This window comes from Myxocyprinus asiaticus, chromosome 27 (assembly GCF_019703515.2).
Source record: "Myxocyprinus asiaticus isolate MX2 ecotype Aquarium Trade chromosome 27, UBuf_Myxa_2, whole genome shotgun sequence".
In the NCBI taxonomy this organism is placed as follows: domain Eukaryota; kingdom Metazoa; phylum Chordata; class Actinopteri; order Cypriniformes; family Catostomidae; genus Myxocyprinus; species Myxocyprinus asiaticus.
In genome coordinates, this window is record NC_059370.1 from 26,289,037 (window position 1) to 26,312,398 (window position 23,362).

The 23,362-nt window shown below is 37.1% G+C and overlaps 1 protein-coding gene across 2 annotated transcripts in view; it reads left to right on the forward strand.

Annotated features, from left to right (window-relative positions):
• The first annotated feature begins 6,314 nt into the window (after positions 1-6,314).
• LOC127418022 (actin-binding LIM protein 3-like) overlaps positions 6,315-23,362 on the forward strand; it is a 113,511-nt gene continuing 96,463 nt past the window's right edge. For both annotated transcript variants that reach the window (XR_007893356.1, XM_051658334.1), the window contains exons 1-2: positions 6,315-6,754; positions 19,327-19,467. Coding sequence is in view for 1 of the 2 variants with exons in the window: in XM_051658334.1 (XP_051514294.1) it covers positions 6,742-6,754; positions 19,327-19,467 (154 nt within the window). In the remaining variant the exon portion in view is untranslated. The remainder of the gene's footprint in view (positions 6,755-19,326; positions 19,468-23,362) is intronic.

Sequence of the window (23,362 nt, forward strand, 5' to 3'; positions counted from 1 at the left end):
TGACTGGCCGACTGGCCTGTGAAAGAAGATAGTATGTTCATTCAATACGGTATGGCTAATTCCTTATACTATACAGGACTCGGATGGTCTGGGTGAAGGAATTACATACCACATGAATGATAGGTTATTAAAATCTCCCATGCGGTTGGAGCCAGCAAGCCATGTGCCCAAACCATGGTCCCAGCATTAACATGGCATACAATCAGCTGATTCGCTAATAGGTTCTACAGCAAGTGTAAGGCAGTTTTTGGTTAACATAATGCTGTGCAAAGGCAAAACACAACAATTACCAGTGTTAGGGATTAACTAACTAAAAGTTGCTTCTAAATTAACTACATATTTTCAAAGCATGACAAAAGCTCTTTTTGCCATTTTCACAATACATTTTCCTGTAACAAACTACATTTTTCAACCAGTAGAGGTGTAGCATTACAAAACGCTAATTGTCACATTGTATTGTGAACACAGAAATGAAGGCTAGGCAGTAATCGAACATGCTCACCTAAACCATCCTCTCAAATGGTTTAAAACTCCAGAATTTGTCTACAGAGATGGAGTAATTAAGCAGGGTCGTTTCAGACTATTCTGGCGCCCTAGGCGAGGGGGGGGGGTTGGTGTGCGTTTTGGCAGCCCTCTCTTTGGCGCCCCCCCAGCCTAGTTCACCTATGCCAAGAAACGGCCCTGTAATTAAGGCATTTTAATGCAATATGAGTGCTATGGTTATTTTGCTTTTTGGACTAATTTGAACCCTTGACCATAGAGCACCATAACTTTACACCCCAGTTGTAGCACTCTCTTCTGTTGGATAAGTTTTAAGTGAAAATTGCTTATTTTAATCAGCCAAAACTATAACTAATTAGTAATCCATATGTTTCGCATGATCCATAACAAGGCTTCCTCATTACACTTGCTGAATCAAAATCCAAATGCTGGACCTTTTTGCTGACCATTTCAATTAAAATGTCTTTGATGTCCAACTTTACTAGACAGTCTGTATTTACTTGTACTTGTTATATCAGCTGCTCATCAACTATCCTAAGAAGTCTTCACATTAATACCAAAATGTAAGTATTACAGTAACATTTTGGTAACACTTTACAATAAGGTTCCATTTGTTAACATTAGTTAATACATTAGGTATCATGAACAAACAATGAACTACATGTTTATTACAGAATTAATTAAGCTTTGCTAATGTTAGTTAATAAAAATACAATTGTTCATTGTTAGTTCATAGTGCATTAACTAATCTTAACAAGTGCAACTTTTGATTTAAATAATCTATTAGTATATGTTGAAATTACAATTAACTCAGATTAACAAATGCTTAAAAAGTATTGTTCATTGTTATTTCATGTTAACTAATGTTGTTAACTAATGTTAACAACTGGAACCTTATTGTAAAGTGTTACCAAAATTTCAGTATTCGATAACAATGCCAGTGAAATTTCACGTTTCTGTATAAAAGTAATAGTCTAGTCTGTTATTGTAATATACACTATTTAATTTAAAAAGTTAAATGTTTATATAAGCATTACATTAAAACAATGGCATTTAGCCTTCAAGAATTTCTTAAGTAAACATTGTTTCAAGATCTCAAGCAATTATTCAAGACTAACAGTAATTAATAAAATAAGAACAAAGAAACAAATACAAGCAATATAATACAAAATTCACTAAGCTGTTGTCATGCTGAGGTTATTATTATAGCGTGAGCAAACCATTGGGACTAAACCATTTTTATGGGTGGGGAGGGGAGGTGAGTGACATTGATTTGGAGACTTATTTCAGCAATATTGCATGTTATTGTTGTTTTGAATGTACTCTTAAGCATACAAGCTGTATCTGTATGATCATTTAGTCATAGTGTAGGGGCCCATAGTGTAACTACTGGAGTTTTTTTGGGCCCCCCGGGCTGTGTGTTGTCACCAGCTTTCACCCCACTAGCGATGGCCCCCCATGATGTTGTCACCCTAATTGTTAAATGTCTCCCAAATTAAATATATAACTATCAGGTGATATTTAATTAAATGATAATAAATGTTTTCATTTTATTGCTATTTACTTAAAAAATATTTTTCTCTTAAATAGCTTCAATGTCAACTACTTGTTAGTGTTTGTTAGTAACTTGCAGTGTAGCTAACTACATTTTCAAGTGTAGCTTGATTGCAGTACTACTTTAAGTCATAAGTAGGTTGTAGCTTCGGAAGCTACAGTTTCAAAGTAGCATCCCCAATGCTGGCAACTACTGATACACATTTTGTCAGAATTGAGTAAGGACCGAAATTGTGTCTTTTAGATGATGATCTGCCCTGTGATAGACGAGTTTGGCAACTATGCTCAGATTCAGAGAAACGGACTGTAAAAATTCCAGTAACTACAAAACCAAGTAAATTTGAAGCTTTTCTTTTCAGTTACATTGAGTGCATTTACATGCACGTTCTTAAACTGATTATGCTTAAAAAGACAACAACCTGTTTGGTCATGTAAATTCATTAAACAGCATTCATTTTATCGGTGTAAGGCCATAAATGGTATAAGAACAAACCAATTGTCACAGGTAGATTTTTGCCCATTATACCGATTTTGCGTTGCATGTAACACCTTAACCCAGCATTCTAAGCGTCTCATCCAATTTGTGCATGTGTTGTGCGCATGCCTCTTCACGGTTTGACGTCAAATGCGAAGATTTCAAATGTCATGTAAACGTGGATTTCTTGCTTCGCCGGAATTATTTATTTATTTATTTATTTTTCAAAAAAGCTGTTTTTTGGTACTAATAAGTGTATTGGTGTGCATGTAAACAGGCTCATTGTTGACATAGTTATGGCGTTTTGCCTTTCTAAAGGGAATTATACAGCACAATCAATGTATACTATATTTTTTAATTAAAGGTTCATACAATTGCATTTTTTTGTAGCAAAAACTAATAAAAGGCCAATAAGGTCTGGCTTGTACATTTACCTCAGGGCAGCATTCAGTGGGAGAATTCAGGGAGGCACTGGATGAGAACATTCCAGTGCCCCTTTGTACCAGTGCCCCTTTGTACCAGTGCCCCTAGAAAGAGCAACTTCCTGTTGTTGTGGACCCTGTCATATTTTATTCCAGCACAACAGCAAATCCAATGCCCTGACTAGCTGCACAGCCCACGACATCCGTTGAAAACACACAACACACTCATTCTAGGTACAGATTGCATCACTTGTGTGCTCCAGTAAAGATATGTGGGTTGTAAAATCAAAGCTATTATAGGTTAAAAAATTTTGAAAAAATATTGTTTGTGTGACAAACAATATTGCAGATGAATTGCCCCTCATAATTGAATGATCCCCTTATAGGGAGTGAGTCAGTAGGTCAGTTTGAATTCAGTCACATTCATTCTGTGTGTATGGTGATAAACAGCACAGCACTCACAACATCTTGTGTACATTAATATGATTTCTATAACAAATAAATTATATCTAACATGTGGTTTGATCAAATATTTAACTGGTCTATAGAAAGGTCCTGCCTTAAAAATAAAATGTAATGTTCAAAATTGAAAACTAAATTCTAATCATTCTGACTGAAAGTTAAGAATATCTTAAGATCTACTAATCTAAACAGATAGTGTGTAAGGGAGTGCAGCTGAGGAGAAAGATACTGTCTATCCCCAGCAAAATGCTGATTCTGTGACAGGCAGAACAATGCTGACTGCTTATACAGTCTGTGACAGACACTAACCTTATGGCCCTGTCAAAATATCTGACTTGTGTCAGACTGAGAGCATTGCATGGTCAGGAAAAATAGGGGAGGGAGGCAGTGAAAAAAATTGAGCGAGAGACAGAGAAAGGAAGAAACGCAGAGTGTGAGAGGCGCCTGTCACATCCCTCCATTGTGCTGTTTCCTCTTGGCCTTTGTTTCTGTACACACACATGACAGTAAATGAACAGTAACACACATCACCTTTCGGTTAGAACACACAAACGAGAACAACCTGCAAAAAAGAAAGATTTCCTGTTAAATGCAAGTCTGTCTCTAGACAGGGCAGCACAGAAAACCTTCAAGTCAACCCTGTGTTTTTACAATAAAAAAGACAGATTGACCAATGTGCTCTTCTTAGGCTCTATGTTCTGAACAATGAATGTACGGAAGCTCTGAACCGCACAGTGGAAAAAAAAATAAGAGTGAAAAAAAATAAAAATAAATAAAAATAATATATATATATAGTGTCTCAGTTCCTTCCTGAGCCTAAGTCTTAATTTTTTTTCTCTCTTCCTATTTTTTTCTCTCTCTTCCAAATTTGTTTTTTCTCTTTTCAAAAAAAAATCTTTTTTCTCTCTCTTCAAAAAAAATTGTTTTTTTTCTCTCTTCAAAAAAAATGCATTGGTCTTTCTAAACCATCTATGCCGTTTGCTCAGTGTTACATGGTGGAAGCGAAGGAATGTATTGAGGAAAACGGGAAACATGGGGAAATTATTATTATATCTGTCCTTTTGAAATGTTAGGGGTACATCTGGTAATGTTAATATTGTTGTAAGTAATCTAATTTCTAAACGAAAAGATCATTTATAAATTAAATCCTCGCGACTGAACGGGGATGTCATGTGCAGACTTTCATAGTGGAATTTAATTATAATAATATATTTTAATATAACAAGTTGTCTATGCTTTTGAAACACACTGTCTACTGCAGAAGTGAAGAGTTCCAGATGAAGAATGTCAAATAAATATCCAAATATTGTTGGTCTGTCTAAACATGAGCTAGACAGTTACGCCGATGTAAAATGCTGATTCCAAACAAATTTCCCCATGTTTCCCGTTTTCCTCAGTACATTCCTTCGCTTCCACCATGTAACACTGAGCAAACGGCATAGATGGTTTAGAAAGACCAACAATTTCAAACAAAAAAATAACTCCAGTTGTTACACGACAACGAATGCCATATCAAACATATGTAACCTGATTTTGTCTTGATTAAGGTTTGCAAACCCTTCAATAAATAATAAATGTATTATTCAACTATATAGCAACAGAGAATCATTAAAAGCATAAGATTACATGTTTACTGATAGTGGCACCTGGTGGCCAAAGTTGGTACCGCATGCATTTTTTTGAAGAGATAGAAAAAAAAAACATTTTTGAAGAGAGAAAAAAATTTTTTAAGAGAGAAATGTTTTTTTTTTTTTTGGAAGACAGAAAAAAGAAAATTTAGGAAGAGAGAAAAAAGTTTTTATTTTTTTTTCCCATCGTGCGGTTCAGAGCTTCTGTACGAATGAGCCAGTGAATGTGATTTTCACACAAAAGATTGAGTGAACGCTGGGTTCTGAGCCATAATGTAATGAAATAGCGACCACTAGTGTATGTTAACTGTAAAACGATGCGCAATCAAATAAATAAATAAATACAAATAATGAATAAAAAATAATAATAAATAATAATGTTCAGATGACAAAAAACTCAAGAAAACAAGATTTGTAAAAAACAGATGTGGTAAGCTATATAGCTTTACAGTGCATGCTCTTGAAGAGACTGTAAGTCTATCCCTCACAGGCTCGTTTTAATTCCTGCGAAAAATGATGTATGGCGCCTCTCTAAATAATGTATATGGATTGACGATAAAATAAATAAATAAATAAATAAATAAATAATAATAAATAAGATTACGCATTTCAATTTTATAACATAATAATAATAAAATATAATAAAATAAAAAATAAAAACGTTTTAAGTTTTATTGATTTAATTTAGTTAAACATTACCCAGCTCAATTCGATGGATTGTTTTTATGAAATTGAAATGCATACATTTTAAAAATATTTATAAAATATTTTTAATAAATGAAAGGAGAAATTGCTATGTCCCATTAACATTGACAGTAGTTTTGGTGATTATAATAGTTATTAATTATTTTAACAGTGAGGAAATCTCTTATTGGCGGCTAGGTGCCTAACCTGAGCTAATTGCTCTGCTTATTTACACTGTATTTATTATGACTCCGCATAAGAGGGCGCTATATATCCATGTACAGTACAAGAAATGCTGTAATCTGCGAAAACCCAGCCCTACCCTTCAACTTTGCCACTGTATGACCTGACACCCCATCTTCACTGCAAGCAAACGACCAAAATACAACTTGTTTGATCAACGAAGCTGTCTTCGCCGCTTAGCACGCTTGTAGTGTAGACAGCCTCGTTGATAATAATGGAGCGTTCTAGATTGACGCGTCGCGAGCAGTGTAGATGAGGTGTGTGGAAACACGGTGCTGCCTGGCCCTGACGTCACGCCAGCGAGCGCTTCTATAGATGTGAGCGCGAGAGTACAGTGACAGCGCCTCGTCCACTGTTCCCAACCAACACTGAGCGCCGCTCAGCACCATCTCAGGCATATACACGAGAAACAGCAGTAGAGCGTGTAATGTGACAAGGCAACATTCCGCTTTATTGCAAACCGTCATCCGCCGTACACTCAACTAACATTTTCAAACGGGGTGCAGGAATTTAAACGCTACACTCAGTGGGAAAAGCTCACCGTTGTTCCCAACCAACACTTATTAACCAGGTATTCATTGCCCTTCTGTGGTCCGGGAATAATATGGGGACATTTCTGTAAAATTCCCTTCGAGTTTTGAATTCCTCTCTAACGGCTCGAATCGGACTACAAGCATATGCTGAATAACTGGATTTTTTTGGGGGGTGAAACAATAGACAACCGCTGCTGTCTGGACATTCAGTTTTACTCTTGGATTATTGTTTCAACATCATGAGCACGAGCGGTGAGTAAATTCTTTTCATCCTTACTTTGAATCGCAAAGACTCATTAAGTAGCCGTCTAATGCGAAATAAGCTAAGCATAATAATAATCTTGTGCATATGAAATGAGCAGTTTCTCTTATTCAAGTGTTTATCCTTTTGCCCCTATCCTAAAGACATTCTCACTAAATCAGATGTTTAAAATAATAATGATAGGCTAATAATAAAATTCCAATGCTTGACCAAATTTTACAAAATGATCGCTGCTCGTGCGCAACTTTGAAGGGACTGTTATTACTTTCATATGTGCTACTCATCTAAGAACATTTTCAAAAGTTGCAAAGTGGTGCTAGCAAGTTGCTTGACCGTTTTGCACCAACCTTGGATTATTAAAAATAAACGAAGAAATCAATATGAAACACAGATAAAGGAGTAGGAAATAATGCTGATGCCCATTTGGAGATGTAATGTCTTGAGAATGGATGTTACAACATTCACATATACTGGTGGGGCCAGCTTGGTGCCATTCAGACATGCTTGGTTGCGTTAATTTACCCAATGCTGCAAATAAATCATATCATTGATTAAAACTATAGAAATCTGTCATATGTTACATATCAACCCCCCTATACACAATCAAATGCACACACCCACTGAAAGTGAGAAAGAGGGGCGGTAAATATGAGAGAAAGAGTTATATTATGATGTTCTCCTTTGAGGCTTGTGTGGTTCAGTCAGCTGATGTTGCAAGGTCATGACCGCTGCATTTGATAATGGACCTTTTATGTGAAAAGTTCAGCTGAAGCTACCAAAGACGGATCATTCCTGTAGTCCAGTTGGACAACAGAGCTGTTTTCCCTGTTTGTTGTGCCATCTTGGCAAATGCCTTGGTGTTTGGGGATCAGAAATGTTTCGCATTCTTGCAGTAAGCTGCTAAATTGCATTCTCAGCTGATGAGAGGACAGACAAGCCTTGCCCACATGTGTCCCACTCTCTCTGAACTGCTCCAGTCCTACCTTCCCATTCTCCCCTGAGTTTAGGGCAAATGGCTTCTTGCACTTTTCACAGCACCAGCCTTTTTCATAAAACAACATCCACTAATTTAGCATCTTTGGATGGGGCTGCTACCAGCACACAACCGTATGGAGCATGAGTATTTTCAGCCTCTTACAGATGGCGAGGGAATGCCTGCCAAGGACTAGCTGTAGAGCTCCCAACAAACAGGTCAACGGGAGACCTAGAGATTGATTCCCCGCTTTGCAAAACATGCAGTAAAGCTCATGACATAATCATGCATATTTAACGTTGTCAGTAACCATTAATGAATTCCAGTGTGTACCGAGATGATCTCCTCTTCCAGTTTTTGTACCTTGAATTCTCATTTTCTTCTTCAGCAGACAGCCATTACACAATTATACAACTGACATCAAGTCGCAAACTTACCTGCAAGCCAACCATGCAGAAACATGGCATAGAGTTGCTTTCATCCAGTGCTGTGTTGTACACTAGATTGGGCATTTTAGCCTGAAGCCAATGAAAATGCAGAGCAGTTACACAGAGGTCACTCAGTCTCTCTTCATTTGCTGCTCCCTTCATTTCTTATGGCCAAATGCCATTATCAACTGCCCCCTATTTTCTACATCACTGAGAGAACAGACAAACAATTAAGCGGTGGAGTGCTCCCTCAATATGCTCTCCCTTTCCTCCCTATTTCTTTCTTTCAGTCTTCAGTGAATATCAAGGGATTTTGTACCTTAAAGCCTCTTCTAAATGATAGGTTTACATATCTGCGTTTGGTAGATACTTTTATTTAAAGTAACGCTGTATATTGAAGAAATGTGGTCCCTGGGAATCAAACCCATGACCTTGGCATGGCTAGCATCATGCACTACCAGTTGAGCTTCAAGAACACTTTTGGTCTGCAGTATTTGTAGAGTTACAAGCTAAAATGAGTGAGACAGGGTGAGAAATAAAGAGAGTGATGATGACAGTACTCACAAGACTAAAAGAGCTGGTTAAAATTGTTGAAAATTCCTAACTGTTTGGATGAATGTGACTGTGTGTCCATTTTCTCTATGACCAGCCCTGCTACACCCAGTAAAGGTTCCTAAAGTCATCCATACCCTGCTCCTCTTAAGAATCTGTGTCAGCATTTACGACTTAGCTATCCCTCACATCAATCGCACAAAAACACACACACTTACAGAAGTGCTTCCATCACCACTGTCCTGTCAAGCCAACCCTGTGGAGAGCAGCAGGCAGGGGCGGACTGGCCATCAGGAGAACCGGGACTTTTCCCAAAGGGCCAGCTGCGAAATGGGGCCGAATGGGCTGCGATAAGCTGAAATGGGCCGCTGCGTTATGCAGAACAGGCCACAAAATGGCGATGCGATATGCCGAAGGGGGCAGCGATATGCAGAAAAGGACAGCAACACATATATAAATATTTGCAGAGAAAGCCCCCCAAATAACAATAATTCAATATATAATTATTCAATTATTATTATTTTTATAATAATAAATATAATATACAGTATATTTTAATTATATAAAACATTTTTTTAATTGTAATTCAAACAATTAAAATGCATTATTGTGGTAGATGAATAAAGCAACAAAAAGACAATACAAAAAGTGGCCTACAGTCTGCAGCAATCCATTTAGCAAATTAATTCGTCAATCTGTCCTATAAAGATTTATTATAAGGGCTTTTCTAAGGCAAGTCAATGTACTCATGCTTCAGACAGATGCTTTCCGAGCTTCACACTTATGCTGCATCACATCATAAACACAACTTTTTTAGGTTGCTGTGTCAAGTTAAGCGTAGTTTGAAAAGTAGAAAAGCACGTCTCGACATCTGTTTTTGAACAAAGAACACATTCCCATCTTCAGCTGTCACCAGTGTCAAGCAAGCCTGAGTGTAGTTTGTAGTCTGTACAGCTGGAGTTTCGCTTACTGCCCCCTGCTGAAAACAGGTGGTACTTTAAGCTTGAATTGCTCCGAAAGTAGGAATTTTCCATATTAATGTCCAGGTACATGACTTTTTTTTTTCTTATTTTTTTTACACATAATATTTTATTTAAGCAATCACTCTGAGTTTACGTGTTAAATCAACAGCCCTAATTTAGACATTAATGAACAAAATGGGCTTGGATACATATAGAGTTGGTTGCTGGTCAGGATAATGTGGCCCAGCAGCAATTGAATGAATTTCATCTTGTCAAAGCCCAGTGAATCTATTAGAAATAGCTGTTAATATTCACCAAAATTTGCCATACTAATTAAATGTCATGTGCTATTTGCATTTGCATAATTTGCATTTATGTCACCATGTAGCACCTATCTGCATAATATATAAGCTCTACCTGGGAGTTGATTTGATCTGAGCTTGCATGCCAGTAGACGTAGACCCACTTTGGCACCTTAAACACCCTTTCATCCCATTTGGAGTGCAGTCCAGTCCAGTGTCAGCACCCTTTTGTCACTCCTGTAGTCCAACATTATGATTTAGCAGCACTGGGAACAAAAGAGAAGCAGACCAGCATGCTATACTTGTCAACACTGAATTTTCTGCAGATCCATTCTGAAGATTTAATTCACCATGCTTTTCCCCTGGCTTGCATATACAGGGAAATATCTTTGATGGAGCTATTTCTGTAAGCCCATGTGGGTATGAAAGCCAACAGATTAACCTGTTGCAGACACAAACTGGCTTTCAAATGACATCCACTACAACATTTGCAAGACGTGCTATAGAGAGTAATATACAAAGAAATAGTACTAATTATTGTGTTCACTGGATGTGTTAATTAAATTCTATTATAGCAACTTCAAAGCAAGTTAATAGTTAGTCACTTAGCTTTGAAAAACAGATACTTCCATGCAGGGAAATAATTTTAATAACTGTTTCGTCACAAGACATCTGCTGTCTCATCATTATCATTGCTCAGCATTTTTGTTTTAGAAACTGCTAAAGACCGCCTTTTATTAAGTAGATTTTTGTGCTACGCTGAGTTATTTATCTCCCCTTTTGTCTGCATTCACAGTGATTTTGGCAAGCTCTGTTAGTGGGCCAAGCTTATAACTCAGAGTTGTTTGTTTCTTGCATAGTAGTACTGTCTTCCAGCTCAGTAAACAATGCTAAATCCAATTGCCTGATTCTTAAAGTTAACAGAAAAGTAAACTTTTATAATCTAACCTCTGTCTAAAGGCTTATGCTGCTCCTCATTAAAGCTGAAGCTGATTTTTTTTAAAATATTAAAATACTTTCTCCTATTTCAGCGTAATACGCAGAGACAACTTATAGTAAGCCATTTGTAGTTTGATTTACCTGAAAAAAATAAAAATAATTGTCCACATTAAATACTATGGCTTTGTGGCACTATCAAAACATTGCTCTGTTTGTTAAGAGCATCCGACCAGCCCAACAAGGCAACATTGTCTTAATCAATAGCATGAGTTTGGGGCAGGACTATTCAACATCACATGACAACTCATAATAATTGGTATGTGATGCCAAAATCATAAGATATCATATGACTTGCCTCGTACAAAAATGTATGACTTTTATTCCCATAGAGACCAACCAGTCGACTAAAAGAATTTTAAAGCAATACAGTACAGGCATTTAATTTTAGCTTGGAAACAGCAATGAACAAATTTGGGTACTCATTCCATATTTATCTGTGCAATACAAATGACTGATGTATGTCAACAACCTGTACAATAACCTGCCAGTCACCCATATCTCGTTCCAAACCCAATGTTTTTTTTCTTCCAGGGTACACACAAGTTATTTTCTTATCAAAATCATGGTTGGATTTAGGGTTTGGGTATAAGGGGTTAGACTTTAAGGTTAGGTTTGGGTTCGGGTTAGAGGTTAAACTTATGCAAAATCGTAATAGCATCGATTTTTTTAAATTTTTTTTATAGGAGTAAAAGTTGTATGTTTTTTATTTATTTGAATTTTTTTACGATTTTGCCATCTTGGACTATTATTATGATTTGTCATGAGACCAAGCTGGACTGTTTGTTTATCCAAACAATGGCAGATGGGGGCGTGTTCAGGAACATTGTTTAAACATTATAATTATTTATGTAATTCCGTTTGGTGATGCTAGTTGTGCAGAAATTACACTTAAGCTTCTAAAGAATTTAAGAATTTATCTTTTGTAGAAAGCGTGGAGGTAGATTATCTCTAGGGATATTCTCAATACCCTACTAAGATGTAACTCTTTAATGAAAGGTGTGTTCAGAAAGGATTGAAATGGCTAACTTGAGGCAAAACCACAGCTATGGCTTATAATTGCTGAATAACACCAAGCAACCCTAGGGATTTTCATCAGATGATCAGGCCATCAAACACATTTCTCCAAGCGTAGTTGAAATCCCAAATCATTAGTAACCCTTAGAGCATAAGAAGGCCAGCACAAGTCCTTGAGGCCCTCTGACCTAATTTTTTCTCACCTTGGGCTCATGTCTACTGCCGGACTGCAAACAGCTCTAACTAAACTAATGACGCTGGATGTTTGGATGTCTCTTTATAATGACCAGACTCCTGACACCCCCAGAGATATCTATCATTGTCAGTAGTTTGTGAATGACTGGATATTTAAATCGTAAAATGACTATGTACTGCAAACCCTATTACGTATTGGGATCTGTCTGTTCAGCAATATTATCTGCCAGATAATGTATCAAGGAAGTGTACAGTTATAATAAATATATAATTGGTTGCACATGTATTCCTTTGTGTTATTTTAAGCAATCAATGCTGTTACTGTGTGTCATTACTCTGTTAAACAACCACCAAATACGGTTTTCTAGTAATTGTCAGTATTGTACTTGCCGTGAGTAGGGATTCTGACTCTAATAAGAAAATGGGGGTGTTACTTAGCCATTAATTCTAGCACTGGATTTAAAGGTCTTCACCCATGCAGTGCTCATTACTGTGAAGAATAAGTTGTCTCTGTCTGGCCATAAGGGCTTGTTTACACCTCACTTCTGGCTATAGAGGAATTGAGAGCAGCCTTGTCACTTCCGTTCTCCTGCAATCCTATGTGACTATAATCCCCAGGAGGCTCCTCCGCTGAGGGCAGAAATAGCAGCGGCCCCTCAGGTCCTGTGGTTATCACCTTACACCTTGGGCCTTTGCTAAATATTGCTCATCATAAGTGCTCTGAAGTTTCTCAGAAGTACTAGGCTTCGCTGAATGTGCCATGTGGCTTGTCTTTTTGTACAGCCAATGTTTTGGTACATCCCGGAATATATTTATTTATTTATGAGAGTATAACTGAGTCTGTTTTGTGCAAACCGTGGGGAATTTGCTGCAACATATGCTTAAACCATCTGCAATTTAAGTAAACGCAGAGTAACCTATTTTGGGAACTTGGGATGTCTTTGTTTTTCTTTGAATCCACAAAATGCAAAGACTGTCAAGTATTAATAATAGACAGTTTCTTTTCAAAAGTTGCTTTAATTTGAATCAAGATTTTAGCAATCATTCTGGCAATGTTTTCCACCAATGCATGATTGAAAAATGGCTGTCTAATTCAGGAGCCATTTAAAACTTTAATCCTAAGTAAGTATAAGAGCAGTGTGTGTGTCCTCCCCTGATCTCTGTGCATGTGCTTTGTGGTATTGCAGGGATTAATATTGCCCCGTTAGAGTCCCCACTCTTAGCCGGACTTCCAGCATATGATGCTCAGAACTGTCTGGTGAATGATGCCTGTCATTTAATGGCATGCAGTTTATTCTCTTTTGAGCTGTCACCTCTATTTGTTTGTGTGTTATTGTTTTTGAAAGCTTATGGAGCCCTGGCATACATTCAGGAACTAAGAAAGGCAAAGATTTGGGGAAAATAGCACTCCCACATTACCATAAATGCTCCCAGTTTTATGATATTGCAAAACACCTCTGAAATATACAGCTTTATACAAATGTTTTCTTGTGTAGCTGCTATCTTCTTTTAACAGCATCATGACTACGCAACACGCTACACAGACAAAAGACTGGGCTTCAGGGTCTCTCACTGAGCTGAGGGCCACACACAGAATTCAGAAATTAGTGTTGGCAGTCAGCCAGACAGCGTGTTGCTCTGCCAAAGGAATAAGTGCTTACAATATTACCAGTGTGAGATTGAGCTACTGAAGGAGGCATAGCAGCATTAATGGATCATTGTTCTTCAGCTGTGGATGAAGAGAAGTCAATGAAGCTCTCTCTTCCAATAGACTGACAATATGTGAAATGATTTTCCATGTACAAGACACTGTTTGTAATAGTGAAAGGTCTGTGGGAGGCTCCTGTCACAATGAATTCTGCTGTTTCGACCTGCAGATATTTTGACCAATATGCAGTGTGTTTATGGAACGACTGCACAGTTCATTGATATAAATGAAAAATTGCAGTATGACCTATTGTAATTATTAAACCACAAAAGACTGTGATTTAATTTAATGTTTATAGACTGTATGTACTGTATACCTATACTTCTACTACAATTACTATTACTACTACTAATAATGTATTATTCTGTATTATATTATAATAGTATAATACTAAAGTTTATTGGGTTCCAAAAAACAACATTGTGAATGTAAAGCGGACTGAAGTGGACTAAATCACAACTGAAGTGGTCTAAAAAGAGTCCCTTTTAAAGACCAGATACAATGTGAATGCCAAGAGAACAAGCTTCTTTTTCACTCAATTAAATTTTTGGTCAATTGAAAAAGGTCTGAGTTTAGTTCTTTTAATGATGACTCCATTGTAAACTCCCTTAAAGAGTTACTCTTTCTATTGGCATCAGAAGGTGGGAAAAACATGACTTAATTTGGAGACAAAAGCCAATACTAGTTTGTAGTTTTTGCCAACATAACACAAAAATGATACATGCTGCTTCTGAAGGCACTATTTTTGCATCATTTCAAATGTGTTCACCTTTTCCTGTGATGCTATTTATAGCCAGGGTTGGGAGGATTACTTTTGAAATGTATTCCACTACAGATTACAGAATACATGCTGTAAAATGTAATTTGTACTGTATTCCATTAGATTACTCAAGGTCAGCAACATATTCTAAATACTTTGGATTACTTCTTCAGCACTGGTAGATTTTTTCACTTGTTTTGACTATAAAAACTCTGCCAGTACAGTAAGACAAAAATACATTCTCTGAAAAACCTAAATATCTTATGCAGTGTTGTTTCTAAAACAAGATAAATCAAACTGATCTTGTTTTAAAGATTTTTAGATATTTTTACAGGAAAACAATACAAAAATTATTATCAAGAATAAGATTTTTGCCTAATATCAAAGGTCTTACTAGATAAAAAGAAATTATGATCTAACGTGAATTTTCTTGATAAAAAAATATGATCGTGTTTGGTTACATGTGCATGTAAAATGGCTAGAAATAGCATTTTAGCTTAGCATAAAGCTGACAATTTACACAGGGTTTATTTCTATTTCTTCTGCTCCAAACTTACTTCAGATTTACTTCTCTGTCTGCTCGTATGAACACATACGTATTTGAACACATCATAAAAAAGTGTTTCACCTCTGTTCAAATGCACTTTGGATTGCATCAATTATATGTTTAAATGTTTTCCATCTGAAAGGAATAAATATTAAATGAAACAAATGACAATAAAATGCAAAGTAATCTCTTCAGTAATCAAAATACTTTTTGAATATAACTGTATTCTAATTACCAATGATTTAAATTGTAACTGTAGTGGAATACAATTACTTATATTTTGTATTTTAAGTACGTAATCCCATTACATGTATTCCATTACTCCCCAACCCCTGTTTATAGCACATTGCACGAGCAATCTCTGAGACATGGGTTCTGGTCCCATGTAAACCAGGAAGTAATCATGTTCACATGGAGACACAACTTCTGGTCCCGTGGAAACCAGAAATGAAATCGTGTGTACATAAACAATGGTTAGCATGATTTGAAGGCTGCATTTTCATTCTAAAATTGCATTTTCACTACAGTGACGTTTAGGTTTAGGGTTTGGGGTTTGGGTTAGGGAGTAGGGTTGATAAAACATGCATTCCAGTTGACTGCATTACATAATTTACAACTAAATTACAACTCCCTTTTGGCACCACCCTGTGGACATTTCAACTCAACAACACTTCCAGCTTTGGCCACTCGGGGCTGTGGTTTGAATTTCGGTCTGCACAGACTGATTTCTCCAGCAAAACTTTCAAACTCCTCTTGCCGAATTCACAGTGCAATCAGTCTGTTTTTACACACCCTGTTGTTTCAATGTGATTTTATGCCTTTTTGTTGTTTTGGTATCTAATCAACAGCAATATGGGATGTTCATCATTATCAAAGTTTAAATCGTAATCACAGTTTTTCATAAAATAGTCACAATATGAATTTGTGGCCAAATCGGGCAACCCTACTGTATAGTATGGATATCTGAGCAATTCAGTTTCAGGTGAGGGAACGTTGCCAGTCTTGATTTGTTCTTGCAGAAAATGAGCACAAATTTTGTTTGTGCAAGTTTGTCTGATCAATATCGTTTTCTGATTTGACACATTTTAGTCACTGATTACATTTGTTTTTTCCAACTCACACACAAAACCCTCATTAAAACCCAGTTCCCAGTATGCCTTATCGAGCCAGACACTTTCTTCTTGTTGTTGTTCCTAGCTGTCGCCTCACTTTCTTTCTCAGGGGGTCTGTGAGAACACAGTGCTGATGAATCTGATCTCGGACCTGGCAGTTCTACTATTGCTAAAACAATGAGATCAGGAAAGGAACATTTTCCCCCAGTTAATCTGTTAAGACTAGAGCAGGGAAAACACTTGTTACAGTGATTGCGCAGTAACTGATTTATTCACCAACAACTGAATGTTTGAATGCCTGTTATGCATCTTTAATAGGAGGGCAATCAGCCCAGAACCTCAAGCAATCAATACATAGAGGCTAGAGAGAAAAGGAGATTATTTAGATACACCTTCGGCTTATTATAATGACAAACCCCAAGGCCAGTCGAACAATACAAAATTCAGTGCCTTTGCCTTAAGGATGAAGTATATACAGTTGTGCTCAAAAGTTTGCATACCCTGGCAGAAACTGTGAAATTTTGGCATTGGTTTTGAAAATATGACTGATAATGCAAAAAAAAGCTGTCTTTTATTTAAGGATAGTGATCATATGAAGCCATTTATTATCACATAGTTTTCTGGCTCCTTTTTAAATCATAATGATAACAGAAATCACCCAAATGGCCCTGATCAAATGTTTACATACCCTTGAATGTTTGGCCTTGTTACAGACACACAAGGTGACACACACAGGTTCAAATGGCAATTATAGGTCAATTTCCCACACCTGTGTCTTTTTAAATTGCAATTAGTGTCTGTGTTTAAATAGTTAATGAGTTTGTTAGCTCTCACATGGATGCATTGAGCAGGCTAGATACTGAGCCATGGGGAGCAGAAAAGAACTGTCAAAAGACCTGCATAACAAGGTAATGGAACTTTATAAAGATGGAAAAGGATATAAAAAGATATCCAAAGCCTTGAAAATGCCAGTCAGTACTGTTCAGTCACTTATTAAGAAATTCGGGGATCTCTTGATACCAAGCCAAGGTCAGGTAGACCAAGAAAGATTTCAGCCACAACTGCCAGAAGAATTGTTCGTGATACAAAGAAAAACCCACAGGTAACCTCAGGAGAAATACAGGCTGCTCTGGAAAAAGACGGTGTGGTTGTTTCAAGCAGCACAATACAACGATACTTGAACAATAATGAGCTGCATGGTCCAGTTGCCAGAAAGAAGCCTTTACTGCGCCAATGCCACAAAAAAGCCCGGTTACAATATGCCCGACAACACCTTGACATTCCTCGCAGCTTCTGGCACACTGTAATTTGGAGTGACGAGACCAAAATAGAGCTTTATGGTCACAACCATAAGTGCTATGTTTGGAGAGGGGTCAACAAGGCCTATAGTGAAAAGAATACCATCCCCACTGTGAAGCATGGTGGTGGCTTACTGATGTTTTGGAGGAGTGTGAGCTCTAAAGGCATGGGGAATCTTGTGAAAATTGATGGCAAGATGAATGCAGCATGTTATCAGAAAATACTGGCAGACAATTTGCATTCTTCTGCACGAAAGCTGCGCATGGCACACTCTTGGACTTTCCAGCATGACAGTGACCCTAAGCACAAGCCAAGACCCTCCAGTGGTTACAGCAGAAAAAGGTGAAGATTCTGGAGTGGCCATCACAGTCTCCTGACCTTAATATCATCGAGCCACTCTGGGGAGATCTCAAACGTGCTGTTCATGCAAGATGACCAAAGACTTTGCATGACCTGGAGCCATTTTGTCAAAACGAATGGGCAGCTATACCATCTGCAAGAAATTGGGGCCTCAAAGACAACTATTACAAAAGACTGCACGCTGTCATTGATGCTATAGGGGGCAATACACAGTATTAAGAACTAAGGGTATGCAGACTTTTGAACAGGGGTCATTTCATTTTTTCTTTGTTGCCATGTTTTTTTTTATGATTGTGCCATTCTGTTATAGCCTACAGTTGAATATGAATCCCATAAGAAATAAAAGAAATGTGTTTTGCCTGCTCACTGAAAATGGTACATATATTACCAATTCTCCAAGGGTATGCAAACTTTTGAACACAAATGTATATATATATATATATATATATATATATATATATATATATATATATATATATATACACCGATCAGCCACAACATTAAAACCACCTGCCTAATATTGTGTAGGTCCCCCTCGTGCTGCCAAAACCTCTCTCATCAACAAGGCATTTCCGTCCACAGAACTGCTGCTCACTGGATGTTTTTTATTTTTGGCACCATTCGGAGTAAATACTACAGACTGTTGTGCGTGAAAATCCCAGGAGATCAGCAGTTACAGTAATACTCAAACCAAACCGTCTGGCACCAAAATCATCCATGCGATTATCTAATCAGCCAATCGTGTGGCAGCAGTGCAGTGCATAAAATCATGCTGATACGGTTCAGGAGCTTCACTTAATGTTCACATCAACCATCAGAATGGGGAAAAAAATTTATCTCAGTGATTTAGACCGTGGCATGGTTGTTGTTGCCAGATGGGCTGGTTTGAGTATTTCTGTAACTGCTGATCTCCTGGGATTTTCTCGCACAACAGTCTCTAGAATTTACTCGGAATTGTGCCAAAAACAAAACATCCAGTAAGTGGCAGTTCTGTGGACGGAATTGCCTTGTTGATGAGAGAGGTCAACCGAGAATGGCCAGACTGGTTCGAACTCACAAAGTCTACGGTAACTCAGTTAACTGCTCTGTACAATTGTGGTGAGAAGAATATCATTTCAGAATGCTGCTCTGAGATGCGGGTTGGTGCTGTTTTGGCGGTACAAGGGGATATACAATATTAGGCAGGTGGTTTTAATGTTGTGGCTCATCGGTGTATACATACAGTATATATTTGGTGTTGCTTGAGGCCAATAAATTACACACTTCTCCTTTTTGACTGGATATTCTAAATGTTCAAAAACATAGAACCTGCTAATGTTTGTTATTTAGTGCCTTTTTGTCTTTTTCTCAGTAGTACCCTATCAACAAAGCTCGAGCAGCAGTGAACGAAGCTCTAGACCAATCCACTGCTATCGTTGCCGGGAGGTTTGCAAAGGGGAGGTGGTACGAGTGCAAAGTGTCCACTTCCACATCAAATGTTTCACCTGCCAAGGTAAGAGCCTTTTGTCCATAAACAATGGGAAAAGCTTGCATACAAGCTTGAGATTGTTTCAGATACATTATTCAATAGATGCTATTTAGGAATAGCACTTCATTAAGAAATCAAGAGTACTCTCTTGCTCTGACCTAACAGCAGTTTGGCATCAGTGGTTGGAAACAGTGGATGTCTGATTTAATGATGCTGGCTTTGCTCCTGGGAACCCTGGGCTGTCTGAAGTATGGACCTGTTGCGTAACGATATCCCCTGCCCTCACATCTTCAAGATGTTAGCTCAGTGATACCGCATGGCAGTGCCCTTAATTATCAGTGATGTGTGCGGTGTCAAGAAATTAAAATGTAAAATTTATGTGAATATGATTTGATCAGGCACCATCACCTTTAAATTAAGTCTGATTAAAACTTTGAAGTCTATGCTATGGGTATCCCTTAGATTTGAAATCTTGAGACTTAAGATATGAGTTCATTGTGGCTTCATGAGCTGTTAAAAGGCTGTACTGTATAGGTTTTATTAGGTTTTACTTGTGCCACTCTTCACTCTTGTGCTTACACTTTAACTAGTGTTTCGAAATGGTCCCTGCATTGCATTTAAGGGGTTGCTGTGGTAACTGTGTGGAGGGGCACCCTGCCCCTGGTTTGTGGTTATTCTCAGCAACACTATTAAACCAACAGCCAATAGAAGCCTCATTACAATCCCTAGGGTATAGTTAGGGGGATGAGGGGGGCTCATAGACATGAGACAGGGAGGGAGAGTTTGAAAAAAAATGACACTCTCCCAACCTCCATTATAACATCACATTATGTTACCTTTGAGCACATGAAGTTACTCAACAATAACAATCCTTTTCCCCTTCACTTCTTCCCTCTCAAATTCGCCCACTCTCCCTCCACTCCCCTCATCTCCCCTGCAAATTGTCTCAAGCAATAATGTATTTTATCTCTTAACTCAATCCCACCCCTCATCTCATGACTCATACTATACATTATTGTGTGAGTGCGTTTGCTCTGCGCTATATCTGTAGGAAGTCCAACAATCAACATCTGCTGAAACATGTCATACTTTATCTCCAGCATGAAACAAGTTGTTTCCAGTTGTTTCATTATTGCAAGGTGGTTTGTATACAGTCTCTTTTGTTTAAACTCCAGAGACAGACAGATCTGTTTCCATGCATGCAGGGCTGAACACTGTACTACAATAAATTCCTGCACTACTATTCTGCAGAGCTGCAATAACGCTTCTGAATGTAAAACATGATGTATTCAAATTCCTGAATGAATTACACTTATGAGCTGTCTTAGGGCATCAAAAATATTATTGCTGCAACAACTAATCAATAAAATAGATAATTATCGATGATGAAAATCATCAACAACGAATTTAATTATCGATTAGTTGGATATGTGCGACGAACACTGAGAAGCCTGGTATTGATGTCACTTTACAGTACATGAATGAATTTTTTTTTTTTGCATGATAAAACTCATTTGTTTGTGAAGTGAAGCAGAAAAAAATGACCCAAGTTGTCCAGCGCACGAGACTTTATAAACACTTCAAAGAAAATCATAATAAGTTTAATGTGGACCAGTTGCTGAATTAAGTGCGTGAAATGAGTGATTATGTTGTTTGATGTGCTGATATGTTGTTTCTCTCCAGCGCATAACTTACATTTTACTGGTATTTTCTATGTTTTGTAATGTATACATGTTATATATTCAAAATCCGGAACTTATTTCTGCGTATTTCGCAAAAGTCACTAAGCGAGCGTGCGCATCCTCGTCAATCAAACCAATCGCAGTGGAGAAAGGGAGCGCAATAATTTTTATTAAACTGTGCTTTGCGGTTCAGTAATCATGCAACATCATACCGCGATTTCAGTTTCAATGTAATAAATTGTGCAGCTTTCATGGATGTCACATTGATGACTCAGACTGTTTTGGATGGTTTCTCCTCATCATATAAGTGCATGTAATACAATGAGCACTGCATTTATAGATGATTGTACTATATTAAATTGTAAGTAATGCTGAATATAATGTATAATAATGCTAAGGGTCCTGATATTTGATAGTCCTGACAATGCCAAATGTAATGTCTGATTTCACTTATAAATCTATCGTATGACAAACATTATTTTACTGGATAAGCAAGCTAACACTACCATTGAAATTATTTTTTGTTGAAAAGAATAGTTTAGAAACATGAAATCAGTGACAATACTATTTTGAAACTTACACAATTAATTTAAAATACTTAAAATATATGTAATCAATATGACAGTGTATTAGTACAGTAAGTACTGTAAAAAATAAAAAATAAAAATATTTTTCAGCTGAGCAGAATTATTATTATTTCTATTCTGGTGTCACCATTGCCCTCTGCTGGCCTCATTTTTAGACCCACTCCATCCCGATGGATCGTTTTACTCTTTAATGAACAGTACTTTTTAAGTTTTACAAGTAATGGAAAGGAACTGTTCTGCGTATGTCCTGAAAGTAATAATAATAATAATATTAATATTAATAATAATAAATTCAAACTTAACTTTTCATGATTTTGGCTTTGTTCAAAGTATATAATTGTGAATTCAGTACCATAAATTAGGGCTGGGCGATATAGCAAAAAAATAAAATCTCGATTTTTATCAAGCTTATGGACGATTCACGATTCGATTTTTTCAACTTTTAAATGTACTTCAACATAAATCAAATTGTATGTTCTTTATTAGAATGCAAGGCAACCTGTTAAGAGAAATCCAAGTTCTTTTCATTACAGGAAACACAGGTGTTCAAGAAAAATATACAAATGCACCAATTGCACCACAGGGGGAAGTTGTCAACAGAGTGTAAATGTAAAATAAATTAAAATCTAATAAACCCAGGTGTTCAGAAATAATAGAATAAAAAAACTGCAAAATAATTCTTAGCCAATGTAGGTATTCATTGTATCTAAACCAAGTCTATCTATCAAAAAATCTATCGATATTGAAAATCAATATCTATAAAAAAAAAGTTTATCTAGAAAGTACTCATTGGATATCAAGCAATTTGTGTGTATAATCATAAACCCCTGCAGATAGAGACGTCGCCCTCTAGCAGTTCACGCTGAGCAGCAATATGAAATAATTTATTATTACAATTCAACTAGCAAAGTTTGTCAAAATGATCACTTGCCAAATGCTGGCTATAGATGCAGTACACTTGAAACATGTCACAGAACAAAGCAATAATTAGCGATCTATCTGAATCTTTATGGCAAAAGGAGAGGCGGATGTTTGATTCTCCCATAGCCTCTTTATGATTTGAAATGAAGCGTCCATAACTGTCAAGTAACAAATGCTATTTTATGGGTAAAAAGAAAAGAAAGGAGACCGTTCATCAACATGCGCAAGCCGAGGCCAGTTGTGGCCTTAAGCCGGTGTATAACTGCATGATGAAACGAAGCTGAGCTACAATCACACTGTGTACAATCATACTGGGAACATTACCGCTGTCTTTTGTTCACCTTGTGTGCCAGAGAATCTAGCGCACAGCCATCTTGAATTTTTTGTCTTTGATCTTCCATTCTAGCGCTCACTATAGAGATATCTATGGTGTTGATGTCTAAGTGTAATTAGCTAGCAAAGTAGATTTACAGGTTATAGAGTTGCCAAAAGTTATTAGTATTTTAAAGTATTCAGGGGATGTCATAGTAATGGAATGCAGAGTGGGGAGAATTAAAAACAAGAGTATTTCATTCGTAAATACACAAGATCCTACCTTCACACTGTGGACGTACTGATATTCTTCTGTGCTCATGAAACTCCAAGGGACAACACAAAGTCATTAAAAATATCTCTGTACGACACCTGTGGCCATCTTCTCATGTCATTCACCCATCGTGTTATAATTCA